This window comes from Dama dama, chromosome 9, assembly GCF_033118175.1.
Source record: "Dama dama isolate Ldn47 chromosome 9, ASM3311817v1, whole genome shotgun sequence".
In the NCBI taxonomy this organism is placed as follows: Eukaryota; Metazoa; Chordata; class Mammalia; order Artiodactyla; family Cervidae; genus Dama; species Dama dama.
Genome location: NC_083689.1, coordinates 54922463 through 54941614, shown reverse-complemented (window position 1 = coordinate 54941614; position 19152 = coordinate 54922463). Strand labels below are relative to the sequence as shown.

At 52.0% G+C, this 19152-nt stretch overlaps 1 protein-coding gene across 23 annotated transcripts in view; it reads right to left on the bottom strand.

Annotated features, from left to right (window-relative positions):
• LOC133062488 (protocadherin gamma-C5) overlaps positions 1-19152 on the bottom strand; it is a 178017-nt gene that overhangs the window by 2243 nt on the left and 156622 nt on the right. For 20 of the 23 annotated variants that reach the window (XM_061151530.1, XM_061151528.1, XM_061151531.1 and 17 more), the window contains 2 exons: positions 12342-12400; positions 4685-4773 (listed from right to left, as the gene is read on the bottom strand). In XM_061151530.1, coding sequence (XP_061007513.1) covers positions 4685-4773; positions 12342-12400 — 148 coding nt within the window. Of the gene's footprint in view, positions 1-4684; positions 4774-12341; positions 12401-13365; positions 13577-15628; positions 18236-19152 lie in introns of those variants that run through there. The other 3 variants (XM_061151554.1, XR_009694177.1, XM_061151532.1) reach the window with 3 other exon arrangements.

The window sequence follows — 19152 nt, the reverse complement described above, 5'->3', positions numbered from 1 at the left end:
TTTGGTGAAGGCTAACCAGGATTACAAGCACCTTGTAACCAAGATTACATATATCAAGCACCTAGAATAGTGCCCGCTGCCTGGTAAGGGCGTCAAACACACTAGCCGTCATCTCTCTCCAGGCTGAGACTTGGCTCTTGAGACCCTGCCCCAGCCTTTCTCCGGGCAGCCTCTTTGGTCTCCATGCTTGGCCCCCGTGGTTCCTGCAGGTTCCTAGCCTGTTTCACCCAGTGCAAAGCACAGAGTGGGCACCGAGTCATTCTGTTTTGAGGGGTGGGGGCTCTTCCAGGGATTCATTTCAGAACAGCAATCGATGCCGACTCTGTGCCAGGGACCTTGCTAGATGCTACATGTGCATGATGGCATCTAACCTGCATGCAACACTCCAGGGAGGTGTGTGCTAGTACCCTGCTATAGAGATGAGAGAAGTCAGGGTCAGAGGAGGTAAAAGACTTGCCCAAGGCCACACCAGCCAGGACAGGGGAGAGCAAGGGTGAGGCCTAAGTACATCCTAGGTGTAGCTGTAGGGTATGGTCATCACCAGCAGAGGCCTGGACCTCATCACTACTCTGAGGGTGAAGAAGGGGAGAGGCTGAGAAGATGACGACTGGCCGCAGGACCAGCTGTCTTAGGTCCAATGTGGGCCCAGGCTCACAATGTCAGAGTAGGTGACATCACAGAGCCTGCAGCCCAGCTTCCTGCTCTGCACAAGGAGAAACTGGGGTCCAGAGGACTGCAAATTCCGGCCCTGGCTCAGCATCATCTGGGAGCTTGACAGAATCACAGACTCTCAGAATCTGCATTTGAACACCATATCCAGGTGACATGTGGCTGCAGGTGATGTGTGGCACATTGAAGGGAGAGAAATACAGAAGACCCTACTTCACTGAGGTTTTGTGAGGATTCCAGGAAAAAGTGCTTCACCCAGTGCCTGGGCACTCGGAGAGAGCTCACTAAAGGTTTGCTGTTGCCAAAATCACCCTCGCTCTCATCACTGTCACCGTCACCATACCCTGTGTCACTGCTGCTCCCCTCCACGCCCCCTACCTCCAGGGGGTTTAAAAAAAAAAAACAACAACATGGGGTTTTGATGACTCTGCTGAGTTCAGGAGGGCTCCTGTTGGAGTCCTCTGGCAGCTAGAGAGTTAAAGCCCCAGAAATGCCCAGCCCAGACCCCCCAGTCCAGCAGAAGGGCTCCCCCGACCTGGCCCCCCTCTACCCCCACCCTAGACCCTGGGAGTGCACAGAGAGGGTGACTAAAGCCAGAGAGGCTGAGTAATCCTGGGACATCAACCAGGGATTGAGAAATAGAGAGACAAGAAATATTTTCAAAGAACAGCATCAGAGGGGGAGGGACGAAAGGGAAAGCAAAGGAGAGAGGAGCCCCAGTGTTTCCGCCTCCTCATTCCAGGCTCAGGTTTCCACAACCTCCATTTCAAGTCCCCAATCCCAGCATCCGGGGGCCTTTAGGGGGCGGGGAAGTGAGCTGGGTGGGAGGGAGCAGCGCCCACTTCCTTCTCTCCTTTCCCCAGCCCTTTCATCCCACTGACATTTCTATATTTTCTCTAATTAACTCCAGGAGGGAGCCGGTCCCCGACTGCCCCCACCCCTCCCCCCTGCCTGGGAATATAAGTGCTGGGGGGAGGGGCCCAGATCTGGCTTCAAGAGCCAAGGTTCCCGAGTGATTTAGGGGCAAAGAGGGGAGACGTCAGAGGCGCCAGTGAGCAGGGGAGGGTGGGAAGAGATGGGCACCAAAAGGGGGAAGGGAGGCAGAAATAGAAAGATAGGAAGGGCGGGATTGGATAACTGGAAGCCAGGCCCACCCACATCCTACAACACACCCAGGATCTCTAAGAAGCACCGGCGCAGACAAAAATGACAAAGCCAGCCCCTGCCACCCCCTCCCTAGAAGCACAGACCTGACGTTGGCCAGCGTTACGGGATGCACTGAAGTGGGGCTGGCCAGGAGGGAAGATTGGGAAACCCAGAGTGTAACAAAAACAGGCCGACATTGAGTTCTGTCCCGTCAGCTCTGCCACTGAGGAGCCAGCCATGTGACCTTGACCAAGGCCCTGTCTGACCCCAACCTCAGTTGGACTGCAGGCTCTGACCTTCTGCAGAATCAAGTCTCCAAGGGCACCTCCTTCTACCCCTGTAAGACTTAGTCTGGGCAGGAACTGGGATCTTCCCTGAGCACAAGGGGAAACAGCCTCTGAAGAGCGGCAAGGGCGTCTGGCCTGGAGGAGGTTAAGGCACTGCCCGCCTCCGCTCCCCTCTCCCACTCCAGCCTCACCTCAGGGAAAAGGCTCCCAGCCCCAGCGTTCCCCCTCTGCCCTGCAGTCCCCACCCAGGGGCTAAAGGCAGAAGCTCCAAGCAGCCCTGGCCGGCTGAGCCACAGACCACAGCCTCCTAGAGAGCACACCTTCCCCTCAAACGTTTATATAAAAAGCCTCCCAAGTGTACTTATTCTCCCCACTCACTCACTCGCCCCTCAGCGGCCCCACGGGCCTGGCCGGGCTGGACTCCAGGAACCTCTCTGGCTCCAGGGCCAGGAAATCGGGTGTGAAAGTGAGAGGAGGGCCTGACCCTGCCACCTCCACCCCCAGGATCCATCCCCCAGGGCCAGGGTTTACTCTCGGGTCAGGCCCTGTGTGGGCTGGAGGGGTGGAACCCTGACAGGGGAGGCAGCCTGCGGTGACCCCAGGGACCTCCTGGGAGGGTCTGGGGCTATAAATACTGACTCCATTTCTGTTTTTAAAATCTGGATTTAGGCTAAAAAGGCTGCTTCCTGGCTTTAGGGTTTAAAGCCACAACAGCTAAATATACGTTACTGTCTGTTTACTTCCCTCAAGAGTCCAACTTGGCACCTTCTCAGACCCTGCCACCTGCCTCTCTCATACTCAGAGTCTGGCCTCTCTAGAATTACAGTGGCCCCGCCCCACCCCCCACCCCCCAACCTGGGCCAGCCCTGTCTTCCCAGAAGGCTGGTGCCCCTGCTACTGCTCCCTTCCTCTTCATCAGCCGTGGGCCTGGCCCCCCACGGCCTCACAGACACCCAGGGAAGCCTTGTCAGATTAAACAAATGAAAACAAAGGGTGCCCAGTTAAATGTGAATTTCATGTAAATTTTTTTTTTAGTATAGTTATGTCCCAGTTCTAACATTTGGGACCTACTTATGCTGAAATACTATTTGTTGTCTATTTGAATTTAAAATTTAACTGGCCATCCTGTATTTTATCTGGAACCCCAATCTGGGAGAATAATGCAGCATTAAGAGAAACCTGTTCACCTAAAAGGGAAACTGAGGCTGGATGGAAAGGCAGACGTGGTCACTGGAGCAGACAGGGCATGAACATAGGAGCAAGCTGGGTTAGAATCTCCAGTCTGCAGCTCAAAATGGGGCCTTCGAGCAAGGAACTTCTCAGTCCCCTCATCTGTCAAATGGAAGGATTCAGACCGGCCCTGCAGAGCTGCGAGAAGATCCACCGACATGAGGCCCATCCAGCTTGCAGAGCGTGAGCTGGGGCAGCGTGCAGGCACGAGGGCAGCGATTACTGCTCTGGCTTTACCTGATTCTCCACTAACCAGGTCTCCAGAGCCACTGGGCAGTGGGGCTCTCAGTTCACTGAGTAAGGCCCGTGCCTGAGTCCTCCGCCAGCCTCCATGTAAGCCCAGGGTTAGTTGCTCCAGAAGCTAGTGCTTATTAACAGGCATTATTCTAATTCTACCTTCTACCCCACCATGGGTCAAAAGAGACCATCATCTGTCAATTTTCACCACTGCGTTTGGTGCCCTTCCTCTCTGCCAATCCTGTCCTGAGGCCTTTATGACACTACAGTGAGAGCTGTTGTTTCTGCACCGATGTTACAGTCAGTGAGACCGAGGCCCAGAGCGGGCGAGTCACTTGCTTGAGGACTCGCAGCTAAGTGGTGGTGCCAGGACTGGAACCCAGGCCGGCCGGCCTCCAAAGCCTGTGCTCTTCAGTACTAATGACACTGTTCTCCCTCCATGCTCTTCAGTACTAATGACACTTTTCTCCCTCCATGCTCAGGACTCTTGGTTGTCATCCCTGAAGACTAGCATCACCTGAATCTCTATCATTGAAGGTCTTTGTTAACTTGTGGGAAAACCAAAGTCCTGCTCTGGAAGTGGGGGCTACAAAAAAAAAAAGAGAAGGGGTCCCACAGGTCCAGAGTGTGTTTCCTACTGGGAGTATCCACACCCACTTCCATGGCTTCAGGGTGGTACAGATCAGGCCCCAGGCCCCAATACTATGTGCTTTACCATATCATTTTACTGAATCCTCACAGAAACCCCTTGAGGTCTCTGTTCCCATTTTCTTGATTGAGGAAACTGAAGTTTAGAGAGATTAAGCAAATTGATCAAAGGCACAAAGATTGTAAGTGGCAGAGCTAGGACCCGACCTATAGGTGTCCCTTCTAGGGCAACACTTGTAACCACTGCTCCCTACTTCTCCTGCAAGGATCTTTCCTTATTTATTCCCCTTTGGGCATCCCAGAGCCCCCATCCCTCAGCTACTCCCTAACCTGTCTTTATATCCTAGAATTAAGGGCTGTCTCAGACCAGCTGACATATAGCTTGGAAGCCAGTTTCGGGGCACGGTGCTGTGGGATGCACCCCAGGACCCCAGGTCTCCTACTCCACACGTGTTGGCACAACTTACCACTGGCGGAGGCCAAGATCATGGCTTGTAGCATCTCTGTGTCAAACTGGTTGTTGGGCCAGGTGCCGGTCTCATCGCCATTTTGGGATCTGCGGAAAGAGTGGGCTGGTGAGCGTGCTCTCCCAAGCCACCCCACCCCTACCCCTCCTGTCCTCACTCAGGGCCCCCAGATCTAGTGCCCAACCCCAGCCCACGCCCAAGACCTGCCCCTTTCAGCAAGGTAGGAGGGAGCTTACACAATCCTTCAGAAGCCAGACCCCCACCTGCCAGTCCCCCAAGCCAGCTTTCTACCTATCATTTCAGACACCATGGCCCTTGGAGGGAGGGGGCAGGACGCACTGCAGCTTGCCCGCCCGCCCGCCCCCCCCCCCACCCCGTGAGGAAGCGGTGGCTCACAGGAAGGGAGAGCAGACCCTCTCCAGAGGACAGTGGAGGGTGGGAAACAGGAGAGAACGTGCCAGAGCTTGAGAAAGGCCTGAGAACCTAGAGGCAGAGGCTGGGAGGCGCACGAGATGCTGAGGCCAGGAGAGAGGCTGCTAAAACTCAACTCTGATATGCTTCGGTGGCTCACTCAGGCCTCAGGATAAAATCCACAGGCACCTGAGAACCAGCCCTTCCTATTTCCCAAGAACCACACTCCCAGTATTCTATCGTGAACCCTTTCTGAGTCCCCTTCATGACTCCTCACTCTCTCTTACCAGCTCCTTTGGGTCAGATACTGCTTCCTAGAATGCAAGCTTCCTACCTCTGCCTTGATAATGTGAAGTGAGTAAGTTTGTCAGAAGGGACCCCTGAGCCCACCCAGGCTGGGTTAGGTGCCTTTGCCATGTTCCCACCCCGACTGGCTGCTCTGTGGCAGCTCTAGGCCCAGGGGGACTGCCACTGTCCCATCCCCTACGCCCCCTCCCCCCCCCAATCTGCTCCACCCACAGACCCAGCTCCTTGAGCTTTGGGAACAGGGCTCTGCCTGTTTCCTACTGAAGCACCTAGTTAACAACTTTAGATGCTCTAAACATTGAGAAAAACACGAGGTGATTCATTAATTGTTAAAAACGCTAACCTGAACTCTAAGGAATGGTACCCCAACCTGGACTTTTTCCCATAGTAATTTTACTCCTATGCTTTAAGAGAATTTCCAAGGCTCAAATGATTTCCATTTTCGAAGGGAAGCGGAAGCAGCCTGACAAACAGTCTATTAGTTGACCTCTGCACTGTCTGGAACACTGAAATTCCTCAATGAATGCTTGTTGCCTGAGAGCCCTACAGAGAAAGTTAGGTCACTAAGAGGTAAGAAGCATTTTGCACCAAGGGAGGGGCTGGAGGGCAGGCCCTGGAGGCATGCAAGTTGGGGTGGGGGAGGGACAGAGTGTAAAAGTCTGTTTTGTAACACAGAGATCTGGGGGTACTGCTTTAACCCAGTGAACAAACTGAACATCACACTGACAGGAAATGATTCCCAGCACAAAGAGCAGCGTCCCCCACACGGTATTCCTACAGACTGTGTAACCTGACCTCACTGTGAGAAAAGGATCCCCGAACACAGGCTCTGGGACGTTTTGAAAGACAACTGGCCTGGAGTCTTTAAAACATGTCTATGTCATCACACACACACACACACACACACAACCTCCAAAAGGCAAGGAGGCTGTTTTAGATTAAAGGAGATGAAAGAGAGGTAGCAAGCCAATGCAATTTATGCTGCTTGATTGAATTCTGGCGTTAAAAAAAAAAAACCAGGTTAAAAGGACATTTGGGGAACGTTTATGAAAATATGCTAGTGGACTGTGTATTATTGCATTAATGTTCAAGTCATCAAATGTGAGCATTCTTTTGTGGTTATGTATGAGAATGTTATTGTTGTCAGGAGAGATACTGAAGTATTTCAAATGTTTTTAGGTCTGCAACTCTCAAATGGTTCAGGGGGTGAGTGCGTGCATGTTGTGAGAGAGAAAAGAGAAAATAAATGTGCAAAATTTTAACGACTAATATATCTAAGTTTTAAAGAGTATCTGGATGTTCATCATACTATTCTTTCAACTTTAAGAGGTTTGAGCCATTTCAAAGTAAAAAATTGAGCGATACAATAAAGTCAGCTAGGAGAAGGGTAGTGTTGGGAGAACTTTCCAAGCAAAAGGAGTAAAACGCCCCAGCCTCTGAGGCTGGGCGGAGCTCAGCGAGCTCAGAGCCAGTGTGGCTGCTACGGGATGTGGTGGTGGGGCTACAAAGTGTACACTGGAGAGTGTGTTCTTACCCTAAGAGCTCTGGGAAGTCTCTGAGGTGTATAAAAGGGGTTGTCAATTAAGTATTTAAAGATCACTGTTAAGATAGGTAAACTCCTTCAAATTGAATTTTTTATTAAAATATTTTAGTTTCTTTTATTGTTATCTTCCAGGTGTCTAAATCTCCAGTCTGTTGTACTGGTAACTTAACTCTGTAATAGAATAGTTTGCTGCCAACTCTTTATGTTAAGTAATTTTTAAATATTTGTAATATTGTTGAGTGACTAATAAACTACTAAGTTACTGGCATTAAAAAGAAGATCATTGCTGCTCCCAAGAGAAGACCGAGGGATGAGGGGCACCTCTGGGAGGGCAGGAGCCCAGTGACGGAGGCTCAGCCACCTCTGTCTCCATGACAACCCAGGAGTCCTCACTTGCAGGCAGACTGAGCTCTCTCTGGGCTCGCCTGGGGGTGCAGGGCTGAGGCAGGAGGGCTCAGGCTGAGACAAAGAGCCTAATGCGGATACGGATACAGCGGAGAGAGCAGATGGGGCAAGCAGCAGGGGGCTGTGGAGCGGACAACAGGGTCAGACACCAGGTTAGGAGGATACCCTGTGCTGGTGGGTGATGGTGTTGAGGGAATGAAGGTGAGTGGAAAGGTGGGCCTGGAACCATGATGGACTGGGCGGGGCTGCGAGGAGGGTTCTTAGGAAGTGACTGAAGGCTGGAGGCCAAGCACATGGGCAGGAGATGAGTAGAGAGAGAGTTCTTGTTGAGCCGTTTATTGACAGCTTCTTATTTCTGGGTACTGGGCTGACTAAACTATATACATATTGTCTATTTCAGCCCAAGAAACACCCACAGGCAAGTGTTATCATCCTTATTTCCCAGCAGATGAAACCGGGGCTCAGAGAGGTTGAGAGACTTTCCCAAAAGCACACAGCTGGCAATAGGCAGCTATTGTGAAATCACACAAACTGGCCTAATGTGACTCCAAAGCCTATGATCTTATACATAACAACATACTGGGCTTCAGCAGGGATGGGAACTCTTCCAGGATTTGGGGAACAGTGAAAAATAATAGTGAAGGAGATGGACTACATCTAACTGACCATTTTCCAAGGGTCAGTGCCTGTGACAGGCCCTAGGATTTAAGAGACGATATGATCTTGCCCTAAGGAGTTTGTATTCTGGTGTGCTGGGGGGCTGTGTGTGAGGAACAACCCCAGAGGCCAGGCTGCGGTTAAATGCTCCCTGCATCCTGCTCAAAACAAGGAGAAACATGGAGAAGTCACCCCTGACCTTAGCCTGGGTTTAACTGTGTTCAATCTAAGTGCATGTGTATCTTTTTAATGTAGTAAAAGCCTGTCTGCACCAGATAAAATTTTTACCCATTAGAGAGGCTATTATGCAATAATTAAATGACTTATGAAGAACTTTTCTTATGATGTGGTACAAAGAGAAAAAAAAAAGGCTACAATACTGATGGACAGTATGACCTCAATTACTACCAAAAACAAACAAAACCAGTGAGAAATATACTACCTGACTGGGATTAAAATTTGCTGATATCCTGTGAACAAGTCTATGATCAATTCGTCTAAATAATTAGATTTTAAAAAGCAGCAGTGGCAGAAACAAAAGAAGCAAGAGCAGAAAAAGCAAGAGCAGCTGCTTGTGCATGCTAAATGTACCAAGAAAAAAGTTTGAAATGCATTTAAAAATATTAAGAGAGCTTAAGACATGAGACTGTCAACCAAATACAAAATGTGGACCTTAATTCGGATAAGCACACAAACAGGTTAACAGAGAGCAATATATAACTGGGGAAATCTGAATACAGACTAAATATTTGATGATATTAATTATTATTATTATTAAATTATTTTTAGTGTTTATGAGTTTAAAAAAATGAATCACCTGTTAAAGATAATGAAGACTGATGAAATATGATGGCTGTGATTTGTTTTAAAATAACTCGGTGGGAGGAGGGAGTTGTGAGACAAGTCAGGGGGTTAGTTTAAGATGGAGAGTGAGGCCAGAGAGGCTCACTACACCAATGTCTCTCCTCTTGCATAGGTTTGAAATTTTCTGTATTAAAAAAGTTAGTGGTGGTTTCCCTGGGTTGTAAAATTATGAGTGATTTTAAAAACTGTTTTTTCCATTTCTCATGTTTCTATAATCAGCAAGGATTATGAGCAGAAAAAAGTGAGTTGCTATTGGTTTGTTTGTTGAATGGCTGCCCAAACAGAGGGAAAGACAGTGTCCCCGGGGGGGAAGGCAGATCAGAAGGGGAAAGGCAGTGTGGTGCCATCAAAGGAGAGCAGTGTGGGGACCGGGGGAAGCCACGCGGAGATTCTATTCTGGGCAGAGGCTGGGAACGGCGGCAGGGAGGGGCCTGGAGCATGGCCTGGGAAAGGAGAACTGGCTTGCTGGGCTCAGGCTTGAGACAACAGCTGTTGGGATCAGAAGCCAAGGAGTCAACCTGAGCATAGATGGTGGTGGAGAAGAGGAGCACCTGGAAGGCAAGGACTTCGGAAAACTCCCTTTTGTCCAGGCAGCGTGACATAGCACTGGCTTGAACCTGAACGAGGTTTATTGCAGAACTCAACACTAGCCCTGCTCTGAACCTGGGGTGCCAGCAGCCGAGATGGGCCAGAACCAGGGTTCAGTGGAATGAGAGAAACCACCCTTCTTCATCTGCTCACTCCCATCGGCTCATCAGAATGGCATCAGGGAAAAGCTCCCACCACTCTGTTGATTCTGAGAGGGCTCACCACAGGGCCTTTGCAAATGCTCTTTCCTCCACCTGCAATGTTCTTCCCCTTTCTTTCGGCTGGTTGATTCTCAACCTCATTTCTTCCTGATGTCCTCCTGCCCCCTGACTAGGTCACATCCCTATTGTATACTCTCAAGACCTACTGTATATTCTTCATAGCACTTAGGATAGCTGGAATCTCACTTTTTTTTTTTTTTTTTTAGTAATTATTTGATTAATATTTGTCTCCCTCAACACACTATAAACTCCCTGAGGGCAGAGATTATGTCTATCTCATATCTCCTATACCTAAAACACCACCTGTTACTATTTACTGAATGAATGAAAGAGGGAAATCACAGTTGCTGAACCAGGCCCCTAACACTGATTTTGTCTCGGCCCCTGTTGCAGCTCAATCATAAGTGTTGATTCCTTCGCCTTCAAGCTACCCAAGGAAGGGAGAGTTCCTGAGCCTTCTCCTCCATCTCAAGAGCTCCCACGTCTACTTAGATTACCATGTCTCTCTCATACAATGAAAAGGGACTTGAGGGTGGGATAGGCATCCAATCGAGAGGGCACATCCTAGGCCACTGCTGAGGTGCCCGAGGCAGCAGTGAGCTCTGCTTCAGGGCCAGTATACGGCCTGGGCTGGTGGAAGGTCAAGGAAACACAAACTGCCCTGTATTTCTCATCATCTCGGCTCAAACGTCACTTCCCTTCTTTATCCCCCTCCCTCATTATACTCACATGACTGTCTTAGAACTTCCTGTGATTTGTAACTAGAAATGTTTTTAGTGTAATTTGTTTAGTGTAATTTGTTGTCAATTTTCTGTCTTCCCTGCTGGCATGGAAGCCTGTGAGTACAGGGATTGTATCTGCTTGTTCACTCTTATGTGCTAGTGTTTAGCACAGGGCCTGGCTCATAGTAGATGCTCAATAAATATTTGTTGAATAAATAAACACACGAATGAATAAATGAATGACCTAATGGACAACCTGCAGGAAGGCTGGCGAGACCAGCAGGGAGAAAGGAGACAGCTGGGGTCAAGAGCGGGGCAAGGGCAGTCCAAATCATCAGGTTTGCTGCTTTCTAGGGGCCTCAGCCAGGAAGTGCCTGAGACCACATTACCAGAGGCAGGATTCACAAGCCCAGGACCTGGAGTCTCCACCTTGCACCAAGGTGTCCTGGGCTCTGGTGGCAGTGAGGACTCAGCATCTGTAGCATGTGGGCAGCAAGTGTCCAGCCAGCAAGGAGCTGCGCAAGGCAGCCCAAGCTCTGCCCTCCCTCTGTCTTCTGGGCCTCTTGGACTCCACCAGGCTCCCGACTTCTAACAGGGAGGCCTGGCCCAGAGCCCACCCTGCTCCGCTCAGACCAACTGCAGGTCTTTTGCTGAAGTCCTCCCCCACTCCACCCCTGCCCCAGGGTGTTCCTGTCTTAGCAGGAATTCATACCAGATCAATCTGGGCAGCTGGGGCAGCCTGGATGGGAGGGTGTGCTGCAGAAAGCAGGAATCAAAGGCGGTGTGTGTGAGGGGCAGCGGAGGGAGAGCGCCTGGGGGTACAGGCGCCTGTGTGTGCTGGCTTGCCCACAAGTTTTAAGAAATGACAGACAGGGAGAGGGACGCAGAGTAAAAGTAAGGATAAAAGACTTAGAGATAAAGAAAGAGAAACAGAGAATGAGGCAGAAAGAGACAGAAAAGAGAGAGATACATAGAAACAAAGAAACACAGGCTGAGGACAGAGAGGAAAGCAAAAACAGTGAGAAATAGAGACTGGAGACAGAAGACCACTAGGAAGCGATGAAAGGAGAGACAGGAGAGAAGTCAGGGACAGTGAGAGGAGGGCAGAGACAGAACAGGAAAAGCAGAGACTGAGACTGAGGAGGAGTCACATTTATTCACTGATTCCACATTTATTGAGCACCTAGCCATAGCAGGCACAGCGAAAGGCACAGGTCAGTGCAGGCGGACGCAAATGGTAGGGACTGAGATACAGCAACACAGACAGAAACTGAGACAGAGACGAGGAGAGAGGGAGAGGCAGACTAAGACAGGCTCTGAACTGAGGACGGTTAAGAGCGTCAGAGACCAAAGGTCTGCAAGCAGAGAAGGCAGGACCAGGGGACCTGGGCGACCTGCCCCTCCAAGGCGGCTCTCCCTCCTCAGCCCCAGCTCCAGCTGCCTGGCCTCCCTCGCCTCAGCCTCAGCTCCTTCTTGCAGGCTCTGGAGGAGCCTCTGACTACTGACACTTCCTCCTCTCCTCCTCCTGTCCCAGATTCCTCTGCCTGAACCCCAGTCAGGATGGAGGGCAGCCAAATCTGGGGCAGGGGGACGGAGCCAGACAGATAGGTATAAAAAGCCTCCTCTCCACCCAGAGACCAACCTTATGACCATGCTTCGCTCCCACAAAGCGCCCAAGATACAAGAAAAGGTTTGTGTGGTGGGGCTAAAGGAATGGGATGAATGTGTGCTTCCAAAACAGCCACAGTAGGAGCCTCTTCCTTCTGGGGTTTGTGCACCAGCCCCCAATACCCCAAAACCTCCCTGAAATCTGGAACTGAGGGAGGAAGCCATTTGTAGTGAAAGCTGAGCCCTCCCCTTCTCCCCCCGCATCTCCTCCCACGTCATCACTGAGAAAAATGCCGCAGAGGAGAGGGTGGGCTGGAGAGGCAGTCACCTACCCGCTGGTGCCGGGTCTCTGGGCCTGAGAGAATCGCCAATCCGTGTTGGGTGGGGCTTGCTGTGGAGAAAACAGAGGGAAAGAGGCTGAGTACCCAAAAGGGCCAAGATGATGGTGGGGTGGGCTCGTTTTCAAAGATAAATTATACCCTCAGGTCTCAGAGGTCTGAGATCCCAGAGACAAAGAAGTAAAATGACATTTATCCAATCACAGTGAACAAATCCAGGTTCCTTTCCTAAGCAAATTGCCCCTTCTTCCCTGCCCCTCAACTCAGAACTCCTGAGCTGAGCTTCAAGGGGAACCGGGGTATGTGTGCACAGAGAAGGGCCCTCAAAGTGGCAGGGGAGGCTTTTGGATGAGAATTCCACCAGCCCTAGAAAGAATTTCATTCAGCTCCTCAGCTGGGAACAAAGCGCCCTCTGCGGCAAGATGGCTGCTGTTCCTGGTAACCCTTTTCATGCCAGGCTGGGCCTTTACACATTCAGAAGGACACCTCCTTCAGACCCTCTCTCTCAAGGATCCCTTCCCACAGCTAAATACATTATTAACTTAGGAGTCACGCCAGACTGAGCCTTTGCAGAGCATCCAAGCCCCAGGACACCTCTCACCCCCAGAATTCTGTGCCAGACAATGGCTGTGACTAAGGAGGAGAGAACAAGGCTGCTCTGTCTGGGACAGAGAGAACTGCTGGGACGGAGCCCAGCAGAGATCCAGCTCCCACAGCCTCCAAGCAGAGCCAAGTCAATCTCCAGGGCTCCCAAGGCACAGATCTGTAGCCATCCCCCATCTGGATGAAGGTGTGGGACTCGAGCCAGCCACTTCACTTCCACGTTCCTCCCAGCCTTGCCAGAGGGTGTGTTATCCCATCACACACTCTCATGGAGCACTCCTAGAGCTGTTTCCTTGCCATTCTGGAGTGCTCTGGTAGTTAATTCTCACACTCACTCCCAGGAGAGGAGAGAGAGGTGTGAGCATCTCCAATTACACTGGGGAGAAGGAAGACCCAGGGCTGCCAAATGACTCACTCTTAGGTCTCACAGGTGGCAGTGACGTGAGGAAACCCAGAAACTTAGCATCCCAGGTACCACAGAGTCACCAGCACCATTCCGCAGGTGCCATGGGAAGGGCACAGGGATGCCCCGCTCTCAGTCACAGCATTCTTCGACACAGCAGAATCTACACCGAGATGCAGGAACCACGACAGACTGGAGGACAGGATAGCGGAGAACTCACAGCCTACATAAGGACAGCAGGTGCAGGTTTGTTCAGTTAGGGCTGCTCAGGGATAAGGAGCCCCAGTAGGCTTTTCTCCATGAGCAACGCCCTAAAAGGGGAAAGAATGTCCACCTTTGCCTCATCCCAGCAGATGTAAATCGTCCCTCCTCTTCTCCACCTTTAGAAGCACCAAGTGACTGAAAGCACAGATTCTGGAGTTAAACAAATCTAGATTAGATCTTTGTCTATCACTTACCATGTGAACTTGAGCAAGTCACTTGACCTCTGTGAAACTCAGTTATAAGGGAGAGTGAGGAATGCTAGTACCTACCCAACATAAGTGTGGGGAAGAGCAAAGGAGACGCTTTGGGTTTTAGAGGAAATCCGTAGTAAGGTTCTCTCAATCAGCTATCAGAATCCCATGGTGGTGTTGCTCCAAAATATAAATGATTCGGTAGGGGCAGGGTGGAGTACAGACATATTTTGACTAAAAGCTCCTGGAGTTATAGAAACTTAACGTTATTTTACAACAAACGTTTCCCCAAATATGAAAGCACCCTGCTGGTTTCTGGCAGAGGTCATGGTTTTCCAACAGCAGGGGAAAGAAGGGCTTGCCAGAGTCTTAGATACTTTGGTTGCGGTTTATGGTGGTTTAGTCGCTAAGTCGTGTCTAACTCTTGCGACCCCATGGACTGGAGCCCGCCAGGCTCCTCTGTCTGGGATTTTCCAGGCAAGAATACTGGAGTGGATTGCCATTTCCTTCTCCAGGGGATCTTCCCGACACAGGAATTGAACCTGGGTCTCCTGCATTGCAGGCAGATTCTTTACCAACTGAACTATAAGGGAAGCTTTGGTCACCTCCAAAGTCCCTGATGTGGAGAAGGAAATGGCAACCCACTCCAGTATTCTCGCCTGGAAAAGTCACATAGTCAGAGGAGCCTGGTGGGCCACAGTCCACAGGGTGGCAAAGAATCGGACACAGCTGAAGCAACTGAACACACAAAGCCCTGACGGTAGACCGCTGGGCCCACCGTGGGCACGGTGGAGCCAAAAGCCTGTGTCCTAGTGGCCAGAACCCAGGTGCTCCAGGTTCCCACTTCCAGCCATAGGACAGGTCAGTGGCGCCACAGAGGGCCAAGGCGGCCTGTCCTACAGAGGCCTGTTCACTTGTCCCAGGCCAGCCCCACCACCCCTTAAGCCACAGGGCAGTTTGGCCTTCCTGAGTGAGGCTTCTGGGCTGAAGGCCCCCACCAACCTCTGCTCAGGGTCTGGGCCCAGACCAGCCCACCAGCCCATGGGTCACAGAGTCCCGCGAGCCCCACACCTAGAGCACCCGCAGTGGCTGCAGCACTAGTGACTGGGGCGGCCAAGAGGCCCGCCAGGAGGCCACCGGTCCAGGCCGGGGCGGGGATAAGCGGGCCGGCCAAGACCCTGTATCTCCCTCAGGCTAAAACCTCTGAGGCTGGCAGCAAGGTGGAGGGAAGTTGTGAGTTGCTGGGACAGCCCGCTGCAAGCGGCTGGCAGTTAAAGGCGGTGTATGAGGACGAGGATGGCCAGGTGCGAGGGGCATGCGCAGGTGAGGTGTGGCGAGCCCGTGCGCTGTGCGTGGCACATGCGCCAACCACAGACGCGTTGGTTTGATGTGGGAATAAAGAGGGTTGTGAATCACAGTGAAGTCACCGGTCAAGAGAGTGGGAAGAAACCTAAGAAAAAACCTCAAGACCAGCAGAGCGTGCCTGCATCAGAGCCTAGGAGGCTGGCTGCAGAAGGAGATCTGTGACTGCCTTTACCTGGACCCGGATCTGGTGGAAAACGCCAGAGTGATCGCCAGACCCCATGCTTTTCTGTCTGCCCTATCCTCTCTCCCCCGTCACCCACACTCGCCATCACCTCCCCAGGCACAGCGCCCCATCCCTGCCTTGGCCACACCTCTGCTTCTGCACAATCTATCCAGACAGTCCCAACTTTCGAGTCAAGCCCCACCGGAGGGAGCGGATGCCAAGTTCAAAGTCCCTGATGTGGGTGGGCGGCGTCTCCATTTCCGCCCCCAGGGGTAGCACGGGAGCCCCTCACCTGGCTCCGCTCCCGCAGCGTGTTAGAGCGGGACCGGAAGGCGTTGGGCTCCGGCGCTAAAGCTGAGGGCTGCTGAACGCTGAGGGGCCTTAGAAAAGTGAAGTCACTGCCGTCGGAGGCTGGTGAAAAGCACGTCCTGTAGCAATGGCTGTGCGAGTCTGTGGGCCGCAGCGTCACCTCCATGTACTTGAGTGTGCCGTCTGAGCTCACCTGTAGGTTGGGGCTGGACTGCTTATAGAACTCCCGGGAGGGCGAGTCCTGGCGCCCGCAGCACTGACCCCCACCCCCATCCCCCTCCCCCCGAAGGCACTTAGCTGACAGAAAGGTGAAGGTGACTAAGGATAAGAGGCTGGTGGCCGCAAGAGCCACAATGAGGTAAAGGGTAAGGTCTGAGCGCTCAGGAGGGTGTGTGAGGAAGTCCCTGGATTTGGGCATTTCCTCAGGGTCCTCATCTTCCAGAACCAGCAGCACTGTGGCTGTGGAGGAGAGTGAAGGGTCACCATTGTCCCTCACCAGGACCACCACCTGCTGGGTGTCAGCGTCATCCTCCAGTAAGGCCCGGGCTGTTCGCACCTCACCAGTGTGTGCAGACACCAGGAACAGCCCTGGGGCTGTGGACTGTGGCAACAGCGAATAGGAGAGCCAGGCATTGTGGCCTGCATCAGCATCTACGGCTGTCACCTTGGTGACCAAGGAGCCAGGAGGGGCAGAGCGAGGGAGACGCTGGGGGAGTGAGAATTCCCGACCCGGTCTAGGGTGCAGCACAGTTGGGGCATTATCATTCTGGTCCAGGACAAACACGTGGAGAGAGGTGTTGGCGTGCAACGGGGGAGAGCCAGAGTCTCGAACGCCCACCACAATCTGCAGCATCTGCAGCAGTTCGTAGTCGAAAGTACGCTGGGCAAAGATCCGCCCATCCTCGGGGTTGACATACACAAAGGAGGCGGCTGGGGAGCCCTGAATCTGGTTCGCTACAATAGAGTAGGTAAGACGGGCGTTATCCCCAGTGTCTGGATCGGAGGCAGCCACGGTGCAGAGAAGGGAGCCTGGAGGCCGGTTTTCTGGGATGTAAGCCGTGTAGAGCTGCTGAGTGAAGTAGGGTGCGTTGTCATTTACATCTGAAATGTTGAGCCTGATGGTGAGATGTGCGTGCAAGGGAGGCGAGCCCTCATCATGGGCCAGCAGCTCAATGATATAGTGGGATGTGGCCTCACGGTCCAAAGGCTGGCTGGTTAGGAGTGAGTAGTGGTTCTCAGAAGGCTTAATCTGAAATGGCAGGTCTGGAGAGAGATCGAGGCTCACTTCACCATTTCTCCCTGAGTCTCGGTCCCGCACATTAAACAATCCCACTACTGTGCCCACTGGTGTGCTCTCCAGGACAGGGTTGACCAAAGAGGCCAGTAGTACCTCTGGGGCATTGTCATTGGCATCCCCCACGTCCACTTGAATCACACAGTGGCCTTCCATGGCTGGCTGTCCCTGGTCACGGGCTCTTGCATGAATTTCATAAAAACTTGACTCCTCGAAGTCAATGGGACCCAACACATGGATTGCTCCACTGCTAGGGTCTAGGCCAAAGAGGTTCCGCACTGCCTCAGATGTATGGTCTCCAAAAGAATAGTCTAGTTGGCCATTAGTGCCCTCGTCTGGGTCAGTGGCATTGAGGCGGAGCAGCAATGTACCCACGGGTGCATTCTCTGGGAGTCCCACACGTAGAACTGAGGACTGGAAGGCTGGAGCATTATCGTTGATATCCAGCACAGTGACTGAGATAAGGGTGGTCCCTGAGCGGGCTGGGATGCCCCCATCCACAGCAGTGAGCACCAGCTGATGTCTTGCCTGGGTTTCACGGTCTAGCTGCTGCTCCAGCACCAGTTCTGGGAACAGCTTCCCATCTTTTAGGGTCTTCACATTCAGAGAAAAGTGGCTGCTAGGGCTTAGAGTATAGAAGCTCACAGTATTGGTGCCCACATCGGGATCCTGGGCACTATCCAGTGGGAACTGTGCCCCCAGCGCAGCTGACTCTGAGATGCGTATCTCTCGCTCAGGGGTGGCAAAGCTCGGAGAGTTGTCATTGAGATCCAGGATTTCTACCTCTACACGAATTAGTTCCAGGGGGTGTTCGGTCACCACCTGTACTGGCAGCAGGCAGCTGGTGCTGGCTGCACACAGGCTCTCTCGGTCAATTTTCTGATTCACTGCCAGAGCACCACTCATCAAGCTCAGGGAAAAATACTGCCCATTCTCCTCAGTGCCCAACCGCAGCCGGCGGCTCAACAGATCTGTCACCTTTAAGCCTAGATCCTGAGCAACGTTCCCCACCAGCGTCCCCGGCTCGGACTCCTCCACCACAGAGTAACGAAGCTGCCCAGACACCCAGCCCCAGCAGCACAAGGACAACATGCACAGCACTTGCCATTTCCCAGCGAGCTGTGGGGGTGTCTTGTGCCCCATGACCCAGAAGTCCCTTCCTGGACACTGACTGTGCTGTCCTGTCGCCAAGGTAGACCCAGGGCTTGGAATGTAGCCGCTGAAATCTCTTATGTCTCCTTCCAGCCTCTTAAAAACTGCTCCGAGGCTTGTCTGCCTGCAGCAGTTCTTCTTAGTCACCAAATGGCGGGGGTGGGTTGGGGGGGAGGGGAATTGAATCTGAGAGGAGCTGGGGAGCTGGGGGAGGAGAGGCGGGCAAGAAGATCAGATCCCCCACCTCGGCTCTAAGTCTGATTGGCCCAAAAGTCTGTCTGCTCTCAACCAATTATAAAGTCTCCTCAGTCCTGGAAACCTTAGGAACCGGCGCTGCAAATCCGTGTCACAGAAGCCTCCTACCTCCCCACTCATTTTGTGCTGCAGGTTGATTCAGTTCCCTTGGCAGCAAAGTTTGACAGCTCAGATGGCGCTCAACAGGGAAGTCAAAGTTGTACAAAACTTCTCAGGGTTCTGTCCCAACAACTTCCTGTGTAACTTCAGAAACTCCCACTATTTCACTTGAACCATCAAAATTTTGTCCTTCTCCAGGAAGCAGAACCCACGTGTTACCCCCTCCCTACTCCATCCTGCCAAACACTGCCAGAATGAAAGAAAAGATTTGTTAGGACCCTTCATTGTCTTGCTTGGACTCTCCAGCGGTACTTTGAGGAATCTCAATGTCATCGATGGCTGTAAGGATTCACTTTTTCTGAGAATCCACATGAGCTATGGAATGGGCATCACAGCTTGTGGTGAGGGATGAGAACACTTCTAGGACTGATTCAGGTTACCCAAGGAAGGTGACTAGAATCTAGGCATGGCCTCTAAGCTTTATGGTTTCATCAATTCAGAAGAACTCTACTTAAAGACTCCCAGATTGGCCGCCTCTATGAATTCCTCAGCAGCAAGACAGGTCTTGATACTTAGTGATTTCACTTACTGCCTTCCCCCTCACCAAAGAGGTAATGTTCCTCTGCCCCAGTCGACTATATCTAGCTCTGAGCCCAATGGGGACTTGATTGGGAGACCTGAAGACCTGGGACAAAAATACCCCTGCT